General features: G+C 40.0%; 1 protein-coding gene across 3 annotated transcripts in view; it reads left to right on the top strand.

Moving 5' to 3' along the window:
- Window positions 1–13,658, top strand: part of LOC127947336 (G1/S-specific cyclin-D2) — a 131,747-nt gene that overhangs the window by 113,990 nt on the left and 4,099 nt on the right. For 2 of the 3 annotated variants that reach the window (XM_052544405.1, XM_052544403.1), the window contains exons 2-4: window positions 2,516–2,731; window positions 5,528–5,687; window positions 9,971–10,119. In XM_052544405.1, coding sequence (XP_052400365.1) covers window positions 2,561–2,731; window positions 5,528–5,687; window positions 9,971–10,119 — 480 coding nt within the window. In that variant the 5' untranslated portion in view covers window positions 2,516–2,560. Of the gene's footprint in view, window positions 1–526; window positions 1,160–2,515; window positions 2,732–5,527; window positions 5,688–9,970; window positions 10,120–13,658 lie in introns of those variants that run through there. The other variant, XM_052544404.1, reaches the window with a different exon arrangement.

Raw genomic sequence — 13,658 nt, 5'->3', positions numbered from 1 at the left:
TTGAAGACATATTATTTAATTCTGATTTCCTTATTATACGAAATGTTAAACTACTTTGTTTTGACTTTCTGAATGAGTTTGTGAGTGATGCATGTCACCTAAATGGCAGATCACACATTTGGAACGCCCACATCTCTTTTTGAGGCTTGGCTTTTTGATGCTAAATAGATACGATATATGCTTTATATAAACTGGGGCAGGTCGAGAATAACTATCATTCAGCTTCTATCTCTGACGAGCGAGCGTTGCTTCATGCTTTCTCTGCATTTCCTAGAAAGCTCGTTGACCACAGGCGTTACAGCTTCATGTAACTGCTGCTCTGTTTCGACTTTGTGATGTCGAGGTGGCGTTTTAGTGTACTTACAGCCAAAAAGAACGGGTTTTGACCATTTGGTGGATTAATTTCAACAAATGTTAGCCTGGCACAACTACTTATGATCAAGGATATGCATATTATTTGATATGAAATAATATCATTAAAAAGCAAACAAACAAACTAACACACACACACACACACACACACACACACACACAAAACGTCTTTAAAATATGCTAGATGAGCATAATGGGTGGGTTGGCTAAGGATAAACAGTCATGCATGATCCATAAATATATCAGCCAATACTGTAATTCTTCTCCATCTTGTTCGGGCTATTGATCACCAGAGCGAGAGGGGTGGAAACGGAGAGGAAGAACTTGTAGGTTCCGTCTGGCCAATAATAAGAACTGCTTTGTAAAGCTTGCGTCACAGCCTTACATGCAGAGCTCAAATGTTGCAGCTGAGGAGCAGAGCAGAGCAGAGAACGAGACGGGGAAGTTTGCAAAAGGAGCAGGACTAACCGGGACAGCCCTGTACACTGTTTTTGTGTGCCTGAGAAGTCCTTTCTGCTCTTTTTGACATTTCGCAACCATTACATTTGACTGTTTGTAGGCATATTTGAGATCGAAAAGGACTGTAACAATCATGGAACTGCTTTGTCTCGAGATGGACACCATTATAAGAGCCCGTCCTGACCCGAATCTTCTATATGATGACAGGGTACTACAGAGCTTGTTGACCATCGAAGAGAGGTTTCTTCCCCAGTGTTCATATTTTAAATGCGTTCAGAAAGATATTCAGCCTTTTATGCGGAGGATGGTGGCAACTTGGATGTTAGAGGTATATTCAAACTCATTTCCGTGCTTAGCCTATGTCTTCAAAACGTCTAGCAAAGTGTTTTCTACTTTCTCTATTCTGTCATGTAGGCTAAGCATTGTAGAATGCAAGTAAAGGAGCTTCTTTAATATTTCCGAAGTGGCAGATCCGATTTTGTCGGGCTATTTATTTTATTGCAGTCATAAGCGCTGATTTTGGATCTAGTTCACGATTAGATTTGCAGGGGAATGGACGATATCGACATATGTCAGTAATCATAAGCGCATATTTCTTAAAGCTTTCGGTTCCGTTAACACAGAGGACACAATCGTGCTTAATGTTATATATTTATTTTTTTGGATAAATATTTCCATGCACACGTATGCACTTCAATGCTCGCCGCTGTGCTACTCTCACCATCGCCATGTTGTTTTTTTCTTTCACAACTTTATCGCAACAAAATGATCATAACAACTGTTTCCATGTGCATGGCTTAATAAATGAGCGTTTAAGCTATATATTAATGGTTAAAGATATTGGAAATTACTTTTCTATATTTTTGTTTAATTTTTTGAAATATATTGGTTGCGGAAGGGGCGAGGGCCCGCACTACTTCTTAACCCATGCTGATCGAAGTCTGTAGCCTTGGAATTAAGTTCGGTTTTTGTCAGAATCTTTCATATTTTTAATCTTTGAATGTTGAAAAAGTTAGGGGAGGACCTTAGCTTTATTTTCATGTTTTAAATTGTCAGGTGAATCATGCAGGAGAATTTATAAAAAATTTTGAAAAAAATAATTCGGTCCGATGGTGACGCACTCATCTAAGACCGCATGCTACTTCGTTCAGAAAATCATGTTTTAATCATATAAAACATCGATTTGACAACTTGTCAATTGTCGGGAATGATGTGAAAGGGATTGGTGAATATTTAGACGTGTGAATATTAGACCTAGACAATTTATTTATATTTTTAAATATTTTATGAAAATATGACGAATTAAAAAAAAACAGATCCCGTACTGTGTGTTGCATGGGTGTTTTTTGGCTCGGGTGATTGTGACTTGAATTTCATTTCTTACTGAATGAACCATAGGAATGTGAGTCTATTGATAAAGATGTTAAGAGTCCTCTTTTCATCCATTACATTTATAACAACGACAAAACAGACATTGCACTTTTTTTTTTTAAATCAATCTCTGTTACTGTGAAGATTTACAACTTGTAATCTATGCAACTGATGGACAATCCTACGTAATTCGTTTTCTCGTCGTAATTATTTGATGCATATATATTCATTGTGAGTTATATAAATTAGACTAATTTTGTTGAGCCACGTGCATCTTTTCCTCCGAACTTATGTGATGCCCTGCCCTTTCCAGGTCTGCGAGGAACAGAAATGCGAGGAAGAAGTTTTTCCACTGGCTATGAACTACTTGGACCGATTTTTAGCGGTGGTACCAACAAGAAAATGCAACTTGCAGTTGCTTGGCGCAGTGTGCATGTTTCTTGCGTCTAAATTGAAAGAGACGCGTCCATTAACTGCAGAGAAGCTGTGCATCTACACTGATAATTCAATAAGACCGCAGGAACTGCTGGTAAGCACCGAATAAACTCAGCATGCTGAAACTTACTTACTTATCTTTAGTGACTGCTGGAAAATTATTAACATACCTTTTTCAAAATGTTCTCAAATATATGTTGCCAAGTGTTTTATTTGTTTACATTACAGCACATACTACTGGTGTTATGGGTAGCCTACACTAAATATTTTAAACGCAATTTTTATACTTGTGATGCCAATTTTCAAATTGCGTATGTTTACAAATCAGCGACATAAGAATTAAAAATAGTCTAAAGAAAAGACTTGGTTCTGTTTGACAAAAAAATTCTGCCGACTGATGGATGTTCTCCACAAACATTCAAAAGGTATTTAGAGTGCGTTTCCATGCATGACAGGGCTATTACGCCATCTAGTGGCAACTATGCAACTCACAGCTACTGGAGGGATGAGGTCCTGTATACTGTATGCTGTCTAATGATTACTTGTTATTATCTTATTGGCTAATAATCATATATGCATAGGGTAAAATATATGCAATGTGTAAATTATTATTTTAGAGGAAGTACTGAAGTCAAGGGCAAATACAGTACAGCATAAACACTTTTGACTGTTGCGCCTGCATTTGTTTTTTTCTCAGCCCTTGACACTACTGGCTCATCATTGTCTTTCTGGCGGAAATGGGCAGTTCTTTAGTAACTCATACCAAAGATAAAAATAATTTTACTTATGAGTCCTGTGGGAAACTTCATGTTTTCGTTTTTTGTTTTCGTTTGGTCAGTCTGGCCTAGTGTTATTTCTTTGTTGTTGGAGCTTCTGCTTGTCTGCAAAGTCCAACAGATGCAGGAAACTGAAGATCAGCTGTCACAGTCACAGCTCATTTTTGTCCTCGTTAGCTGGCAAGAAGTTCTTGTAAATGAAACCGCAGTGACAGTCTGTAGGTATGACTGGAGGGCTCAAAGGAGGAAGTGGGTTCCTGCATCAAGGCAGTGTTGCAAGAGTGTCACAGTGAGTTTTAGGGCTGGTCTCAGAGCACTTGTGTGCTGACACTGGACTGCTGAGTTGATAATTCACAGAAGAAAAAAAAAATGTCTTTAAGTTACTTAAAACTGGTCTTTGTGGTCATTTAAGGCCTCATAAAAGTTCAACAGTCTGCTTAGAATATGACAAAGGATTGAGTTGGACATTACAAATACAGTCTTTTGCTGACATCTCATTATAATGTGTTGAGCCAAAACTGTCTCTTCAGTTAATTATTTAGTTAATTAAAAATGTAAATTTTTAGTATATATGTGTTCCTTTAAGAACAAAGCAACACACACCAAACTGGTCATGCACAATATTTTTTACGGCCCAAACTTTACAGATCATTTGGAAAGAAAGACTCATTTTCACATTAGCATGTAATTGGTTTTCTTTTGGGGAATGCCGCTGCTCATAGTTTACATTCCATCATACCCATCCTGGTGTACCAGGAGTCAATGGTTATTTTTTTGAGTGAATGTGGTTCTAACATGTCATCAGGTTTCATGTTCACATCAGGCACCTCCCCTGTGAAGAGAACAGAGAAGAACGTGTAGCTGTTCGTTCTTTTGTGTGAGTCACTCACCAGTGAAATCCAGCAAAGTGAGGAAGTGGAGAAATCATTCATCAGCGGATGGCTGCCATTGTATTCTTTCACACTTAGAAAGCTGTTGCGGGTGTATATGTTCAACTTAATTCTTTGTCGTTGCTTTAGAGCAGTTCTAAAGCCCTATACTGTATGTCTCAGAAGGTAATGGAAACCATATTGGGACATCTCATGACTAAAATGCATGTGGTTCACTTGTGAAGAAAACAACCTCCATCTGAGTGAGCGCTCCGTCGTAAGGACAGTCCCATCGAATGCAAGTTTTCCCCAATTAGTCACTTGCTCCCATTACTCACCCCACTTCAAACAGGAAGGAGGGGGGGGGGTTATTGAAAGGATGCTGTCTTCTTGTTGACTGAAGCCAAATAACTTAGCATCTACGTTTACATTTTTCACCGTAGTTAGATGAAAATTAAGATGTTATGTTATGTATCAAGAGTGCCCCCAAAAGATGAAATGGTGTCATCAGCAGTTTTGGGACAGACTTACATGACAGGTTATTATTGAGCCTTGTTTATTCCATTGAGGTTACAGCTCAATCTATTTACAAGCCTTTTATATATATATATATATATATATATATATATATGCTTCAAATTCATTTTTTTATACATGTTTGTGGTTGAAAATTGGCTAATGACAGGTCCAACATTAAATTATGTATACTCGGACCCCTTCTGATTTGACAGATTGCTATAAAATATATTCATAATTACACTTAGCTAGGAGGAAAGTTCCCGATGCTGGACTGTCTCTGTGAAGTGATCTGAGTGACTCATTTTTTGACCCAAATGTTCCTGCATTCAGCCTCGTAGCTTTTAGGGTTCAAGCCATGTCCTGGAGGTCGCAGAGCTTAACTGATGAGAGATTTTGTGCTATCAAAACTGGCTTAAATGTATAATGTAAACAAGAAGTTTGAACACATTTAGTACCTTATCTCAAGTCAATAATGTATTAGACCATTTATCTAAATGGTTGATAAAGAATATTAGCCCCAGCACCCTGTGTCTTCACATGATGATGTTTAGATCTTGTCGGAGACTAGTGGAGTGAAGAACAACATACAGTCACATGAAGCCACTTGAAAGGATACAATTTGTCACTCCAGTTAAATGATTATCAAGATCTGAATACCTGAAGTACTGCTAACTGATTCCGATCACTAAAAAATGATTTAGGTTGATGATTTTGCTTCTTTTCCAGGCATGGGAGCTGGTTGTCCTGGGCAAATTGAAGTGGAATCTGGCTGCTGTCACTCCCAATGACTTTATTGAGCACATTATGAGGAAACTTCCGCTACCTGAGGATAAGCTGGACCTGATCCGTAAACACGTGCAGACTTTCATCGCCCTCTGTGCAACAGGTGGTGTATCCAATGTAGATGATTGATGTTAAAAAATATATAAATGACCGCTTTTTTGTGTAGTGTGAGACAGAACCTACTGTATGAATATTCTCTCAACATGCATTTATTATACTTAACTTAGTAAAGTAGCCAGTGTTTTTTACAGTCTAGAAATTAGGTTCATAATTAGTAACTGTTTTGATGATTAGTCCGTAAAAGGAAAGAAAAAAGAAAGATAGTGTTTGCAAACTTGTGCATTTGTCTTCCATTCATGTTTTTAAGCACGAGTGATAAAAGATCCACTGCCGAGGTAATTTGGTGTTGATGTCTTGCTGCATCATTTCAATAAGTGATGTGTTGCAAAACACTACTTCTGTGGTTTTAGTATCTATGGCAACTTTATTCAGGTTCTCGTTGCAGACAAATTATCAGATGCCATCTCATTACATTCATGAGAAACTATGCGGACTGAAATAGCGGTGTGAAATGGAGAGAGCTTCTCTGGAAGCTTTATGTGCGTGCCTGGTACGTTTGGCGGGCATATCAGTGACTAGTCTTGAATGCAGTGACACTTCAAAGGGCAGTTGTATAGTTAAGGACATTCCTGTGTGCTGGTGAGCCAGTGTTTATAACATTCCTGCTCTTAGAGGTGGACCACCTTTAGGAGATCAAACATGGAGATGAGAGGAGGGTGAGAAAACGTGAGGAGTGTATTGTTCTAGCTGAGCCAAATAGTGAAGCATGTCATGTTTTCATATCTTATCCCCTCTTCTCACGCCTCCCAGATGCTCCGGGGCATGACGACTTTCCCATAATCAGGAGCCTTTGTAGGGCTGGTTCTCCCAGCCAAGCCTGCACCCAACATCACCGTAGGCAGTAATGGGATCCAGTGCACCACCCTTGTTCCCTCAGGCTTTTCTCTTCCTCCCTGGGGTTGCTCAGCTCCCCAGGAACCTCAGGAGTGACTCTGCCTTTGGAAAGTGGGATATGAGGGATTAGTAGGAGGAGCTGGCAGGTCTTTTAATATGGAGCTTTTGATTCTCCTGTTGGCTTGTGCAATAGATATAGATTTCTTGTGAAACTGCTCTGGCATAAACAGAATCCGTGAAAACTGGTTTGAATCATTGGTTAAGAATCGCTTGACAGGTTGAGCATTGATGATAACTAGGATAATATGAATAATTTAGCTGGTTTAACCTGGTTTCTAGATGCTGAAAATTTGAGAAGCTATTGAAACATACCTTTGTTGTTATATACACCGACTAGTTACTAGTTTAACAACAGGGATTCAAGGGGCATCCAAAATATTTTAATTGCTGGGCAGATGCCTTGACTGCTGCTTTTCTTTCATCTGTACAGTTTAGAGAATTCAGTGTCCCCTTCATTTCTGAGACATGCATAAATCAAGGCCCCTGTATCTGAATGAGAAAGGAAGAGAAGAGTGTGGAAAGACAACAGCTAATTTTTAATGGTTCTTCGCTTTTGATAAAACAGTTTATTTCAGAGCACTCAAGATTTGGTTAATCAGAGTGGACCAGTTCAGTATTAATTAATAACATGGAGGGGCCTTTCAGAGATATGCAAATGACTGGAAGGCTCGGCTATAGACTACAAGAAAGGGGATAAAAGGAACAACCCTCCATTTCATATGAAGAGGCATGTAAGGGTCAATGCAGAAAGAGCACCCGATAAAACGTTTTTCAGAGATCAGTCTGCCAAAGGCCTGCACAGGAACCAGCTCATTAAAAGCAATTATACCCCATTCTTATTATTAAACACCCAGCACCCCCTACTTCTCCGTGGTAGATTGCCTGTAGATGTATATGAACAAACTTGAGAAACACCATGATGTTGGGTAATCTTGCCAATCTTCAGATGTTTACCTATCAGAGAAATCCCTTAGGAAAAATAGATAACTAGAAACTGGTAGAGAGTTCAGCAGGGCTGAAAATTAAATCTACCAATTCATGTCATTTCTCATCAAGAGGCTCGGTTTCCTCCCGCACCGGCCTGACGGCTGTTGCTCAAGACTCTGCACTGGAGCAAGACTGAAACAAGTTGTTACAGGATTTTAACAGTCAAAGAGGGTTCCTGTTTTTAATTGATATGTTTGACTATGGTTTGACAGGGCAGACCAACACGGCGTTTTTGATGATACCATTTTCAAAAAAATGGCAATAGATGGTTGATATAATACAATTCTATGTAGTAATGTTATACAGACATCCAATTATTTAAAGCCTATGTTTTTCTGTTAATTCTGTGAATTTAGGATCTTAATTCACATGCTTTTCCTGACTTGTTAAACTGTGATGCCAAATTCATTCATTCATTCATTTATGTTTGGTCTTTGTCAGTCAGGTCAAACATTGCTGCTTGAAACAAGACCTTCTGTTAATGCAAACCAGTGAATCTGCATGGAAGTCTGCCCCCCACCCCTCACCAAATCATCTGCCACTTTGGCTGTTCCTCAACTTTCCGGACGCTTAATTAATTTACAAGTTAAATGCATATACAGCACATTGCACCCACCAAGGAGCTTGCTGTGTTGGCACGAGTCTTGGGATGCAGTGTGGCGAGGGCAGGAGAATGGTCCATTGAAGGGGGTGAGAGGCTGGTATACTAGGCCAGCCAGCCGCCGTTTACTAGGAGCCTTCCATCACAGGCGTCCCCACTCAGCTACATACACTGTTTATCCTCTGCATGAATATCAATGAAGGTGCAGAGAATACAGCCATTCTTCCCTTAGCACTCTCACAAACCAGAGCCTCCAGCTCTGCCGCTAGCACGCGCATACTCTTGTTCCCCTGACAAACTTGTCTTGTGTAGAGTGTGAAAAATCAGATTGCAACCCACTCAGCGCACACAAGCTGTGTGTGGGCACCCAGTTTTCACTGTATGTTTTTTCTTCCTGCTGCAGAAGATCCAAAGAGTTGCAATGCAGTTTGTTTTGCTTCTTCTGCTTGACCAGAACTATTAATAGATTTTTCTCTGGCCCGGAATCAACTGCAAAGGAAAGAGTGTATAATAAGTTAATTTATTTGTCATCACTGAGCTGCACTGAGCTTGAATGTTAATAAGGCAATGAAGGCATGCTCGTCAGTTATCAAAGGCCCCACGGCTTTGATTGTTTTGTTTTTTTTAAGCTTTGCAGCTGAATATGGCAATATGGTAATGCAAAGACTGCCAGAGAGTGTGGAACCATGAGCCCAGAGGTGGCCCTGCATCAGAGGAATGGCATGGGGGGAATGAGGTGGGTAGCAGGGTCTTTTCTGCTGCCAAAACCTTACGAAGGTCTGGACACTGACTAAAGAACAATGCTTAGTGCCCCGTTAGCCACCGCTGCTGTCTAAAACCCTACAACACCCTCCCCCAACACCCATCTTTTGTGTTGGCTGTTGTGTTGAATTTGAATCCAGAGAGAGGGCTTGATGTTGCATCTCTCAATTGGACAAGATGAGGTGATGATTTCATACAATGAGCCAACATTCTCTTGCTCACTAGACCCAGGTCCATCAATGGCCACACTCAATTAATATACTAAAAGATAGCAGCAACCCTGATACAAATCTAGAGCTGTTGTAACAACAAAGCTAAAGCATGTGTGCCATTCAGCCTTAGGGGTATGTGTCTAGAAAAAAAAATGTGTTGAAAAACAGAAGAGGGGGAGCCACAGAAAAAGAAAAAAGACAGAAATCAATGAGGTAGGGGGCAGACCCCCTAAGCTGTTTGTTTCTTTCTATTTTCCTATTTCTTTCTCCCCCTCTTGCAGTCAGTCGTCTTTTTGGGCTTCAGGCCCGTTCACAAGCTGTCTTATTTGCATTATGAATGACAGTGAGAAAGCTAACAAGATTATTGGTCTTTGAGATGCACGCCTGTGACCACACGTGGAAAAAGGACCTACAGCAGTGAGCACTGGCAGGGGGACTGTGGCTCTTTATTCCATCCTTTCCGAAGGCTATAGGGCTTTTTTTTCTGGGAGCACACGATTTACTTAGCTGGAAGAAAAGGGGCCGATCTGCAAAGGGTGACTGGAGGAGAGGGGTGGGGGGTGGGTGTGCTTTTCAGATTCTTTTCAAGCCAAGTGAATGTTCATTATCCTGGGCTGCAGTCATTAGCTAAGGACTGTGCACAGACCTAATGGAAAGGGCTTTATTTATTAGCATTTCTGATTTTTTATTGTTGTATTCATTTCATAATATTTGATATAACTATTCAAAATACTGTAGAAAAGTCTGATAAAGTATATTTTCATGAACTCGGAGCGAGACATCTTAATGCCTGGTTTGCTCTTTCCTCAGATTTCACTTTCGCCATGTACCCTCCATCCATGATTGCAACGGGCAGCATGGCAGCGGCTATCTGTGGCCTGCAGCTTAACAGCACTAACCACTCACTGTGGGGAGAAAATTTAACAGAATTACTCGCCAAGATCACAAACACAGAAGTTGTGAGTATTGGTGTTTTGACAATTTATTTTACTAATGAAACTTGTAATAATTTATTACGATACAAGGTATTTCCCTGCTGGCAAATATGATACACAGGTCACCTCTCAGTTGGGTGGGATGGGACAGCAACACTATTGGTGATCTGTGTAATCGAGTGTTGCTGTGTGTCTGCAGGACTGTAAGAGCAGGCTGTGCATTTCCTTTATTTACTCAGTGGGCTTGAGTCCAGCTCCATTTCTATTTCGCATTCAGCCACTGAATTACTGGAAGTGAAATGGGATTGACCCTGACTGCAAGGAAAGAATCTGCAGGGCTAGGGGAATGTGTCAGGGATACTATGGCTTGCATACAAACTGTCACACAAGGGACCACCTTATGATCATTTACTTTAGTTTAGGTCCTTTAGTTTCTCTTTGGTGGAAAAATAAAAGCAAAAAAAGAACAGGAAATTAGGATTAGGAGTATAACCCAGGAAACACATTTAATTCCTGCCCTGACCTGAAGAGGTCAAGCCTTCTCAAGAGTCCCTAGAGTGCACTGCTGCTGGTAGAATGCCTGCTCCCCAACATGTGGTGTGTGAAGTTGTGCACCATAGCAGAGGAAAAACAAATAGTCCTCCACAGAAGTAAAGGTGCTCAGTGTCTGAGGAGTGTGAGGTCCAGGGCAGAAGGAATGAACTGCCTGGTCCATGAACAACTCATCACATTGCTGGATGCCAACAAGCTATAACTTCTGAAAGCATGCAGGTATGATGTCCACAAGCTACCCTGTTCACCCTGAGCTATACCTCAAGGGATAGTTCACACAGCATGTCATCCTTTACATTTTACATCCTTTAAGAATACATTTTGACAAATGTATTAGTGTTTTTCGTCCACACCATGGAAGTCAGTGGTAATCAAAATTGCTTCGTTACAATCATTCTTTAAAATATCTTCTATTGTGCTCCAAACAAACCGCAGTTCCAGAACAATTCAGTGGGAGCAGGGGGCTCTGGTGCAATCGAACATGTTTCAGACCAAGGAACTGAATAAATGAAGTGTAAAAGCACCCTTGGATTAAATTGGTCACTGAATTTGTATGGGGCAAATAATTTGCTTTACCAATCAGGATTGTGTTTGCATTATTATGCTGAGAAAATCTTAGAGGTTCTATCTAAATGGAATTGGTTGACCATTTGGTAAATCAGAGATATGAAAATCAGAGAGATATCTATATCAGTAAAGTAGAAAAACCTAGGCTTCAATAAACTAGACTTTGTCTACTTAACTTTACCTAGTTTATAAGGACTTTACAGATTGAGGCAGAGGTTGGGAGGTGAGCGGTCAGACAGTATGAAGGAAAGTCAAACTAATGCCAACGATACTGCCAGCCTTACCACCAGGAACCTTGCTGACATTTGTGGAGTCCAGTGCCTGTAGTTTCCAGTAGACATATGATAGGGGCAGTTAGCATCTTCCAGTTGCCCTTGGAATGTGTGCGTAGCCTAAGACACACCTGGTGAAGCATACTGTGTGTAGCAGTAAGGTACACATATGTATGCCAAACCAAGAAGGCTGAATAATTGGCTTGAAGTTTCCACAAATACTCTAAGGTCCCTCTAAGAAAGAAGCAAAAGGCAATAAACATTCACCTGGCACTGGAGTTTCACAGTAAAGTTAGTTACTGTAGCTCAAGTAATAAAGTAAATGATGCTCATTGGGTTGTTGTTTTCAGTTTTTTTTTTCAGTTTTTTTTTTTAAATGAGGCCTTGAATGATTTGTTTATTTTGAAGCATGAATTTGTGTGCTTGTGCAGCTGTAGAATACTTATAATGTAGCTTTAAAAGGTAAAACTCTGCATATGGAGAAACTATTCAGGAAGAGAGAGAATGCACAGTGAAAACTCGTTGAGATATCGTAGTTTCTAAAAGTAGGTGAAATGTTAGAAACTTGGGTTCTGGCATGCTGAGAATGCTTCTTTGCCTAAAGTCATCATGTCATGAGGACTCTGTTATTTGCAACCAAAATGTTATTTGGAACTGAAAAGTTGCAAATTATTTAGAGAAGAACATCAAGGCTTTTTTTGGTACACAGGATCATGTGGTAGGCCCCCTGGCCTCTTGCATTAGGCCTCTGGGACATCTTAATCCCTTTCATTTCTCAATGCTGTGATGGCCGTGCTCTGAACCCGGCAATCCTTGCTTTCACTTCCCAATAAAAAAACTCACATTTTCTGTGGCTACTTTAAGTCTCTCCTTTAGGCTTCATTTGTCCAAGATGGCACACACTGATTGACATTACACTCAGCTTGTTCTCAAGTAGAGCTGCATTTTCCATTTGGTTCGATCCATTTTCATTAACTTGTTTGACTATCACACATAGCCATGTTCTGGTGGGATAGAGTGTGTTCTTGATCAGGGCGGCGTTAGATTAGGCAGGGACCACCTACTCTATCTTGAAGCACACCATTGCAACCCTTCTCTGGATCTAATAATTGACAAGCCTTCTATAGCAAGTCCTGGTTTTACCAGTAGTCACACACTGAAGCTATTAGAGTTGCCTGAATTAAGCCTTTGGGGCTTGGCATGAGCTTGGTTGTGCAGCTATAAAGAGCAGCACAAAGGGAATGTCTTTTAAGAAGTCAGGCATGGCATTCTTGTGGTAAGACACATGCAGTTTCTTTACATGTTTTATGCTTTTGTTTATTTTTTTTTAGAAGGAATACATTTTTCATGACTAATAATGGCTCATCGTTGTGGGAAACAGTAGAAATCTAGAAGGATGGTGCCCATTGTCATCCATGATAACACACCAAAGAAAACATCCGCTGAGTGCCACTAGGCTCATCCTCAAAAAAAAAAATGCTTCCTGTCACTCACTCCAAACACTTGAGATGTTTTTCTTGTGTGATACACTACTTCTAAAGGCATCAAACACATGGTCCAGGAGCCATGCATAACATAAGTTTAGACTTCGGCCCATCAGCTTTCAATTAGCAGTAAATGTCAAAGGAATGCAGCCTCTCCACAAGCAACACATTCTCCATGGGCCCTACCCATTGGTGTTTCTCAAACTTCCCACAGACGCCTGTTGTGCCTCAGATAGGACAGAGAGCTTTGATCACCCTGCATCCATTTATTTTCACTAGAGGGCATTATTGCTCATTTTGGTGACAGTGTGAAAGCCATTTTAAATATGGCATGTGCTCTTTGGGGCCACCCACAGGATTGCATTGGGTATTTCTCATAGTTTATCTATTAAAAAAAAAAAAAAAAGAAATTCAGGAAGAACACTCTGGTGGGCTCAAGTGAGATCCCCTTGGGTCATTACATGCTGTGGTGAAAATTAAAGGATATGAAAATCGTAAACGAAACACTGCCTTGTTTTATCCACGGGACATGGATGTAATTAACACAGTGAACTGTGCTACACCTATTGTTTTTGTTATTTTAACTCTTCACAGTGCATGTTTGTTTAATAGAAAGTGTGTGTGTGTGTATATATATGTATATATATATATATATATATATATATATATATATATATATATATATATA

This window comes from Carassius gibelio, chromosome A25 (assembly GCF_023724105.1).
Source record: "Carassius gibelio isolate Cgi1373 ecotype wild population from Czech Republic chromosome A25, carGib1.2-hapl.c, whole genome shotgun sequence".
Taxonomy (NCBI): domain Eukaryota; kingdom Metazoa; phylum Chordata; class Actinopteri; order Cypriniformes; family Cyprinidae; genus Carassius; species Carassius gibelio.
The sequence above is the reverse complement of the archived record's forward strand: the minus strand, read 5'-3'. Positions and strand labels throughout refer to the sequence as shown.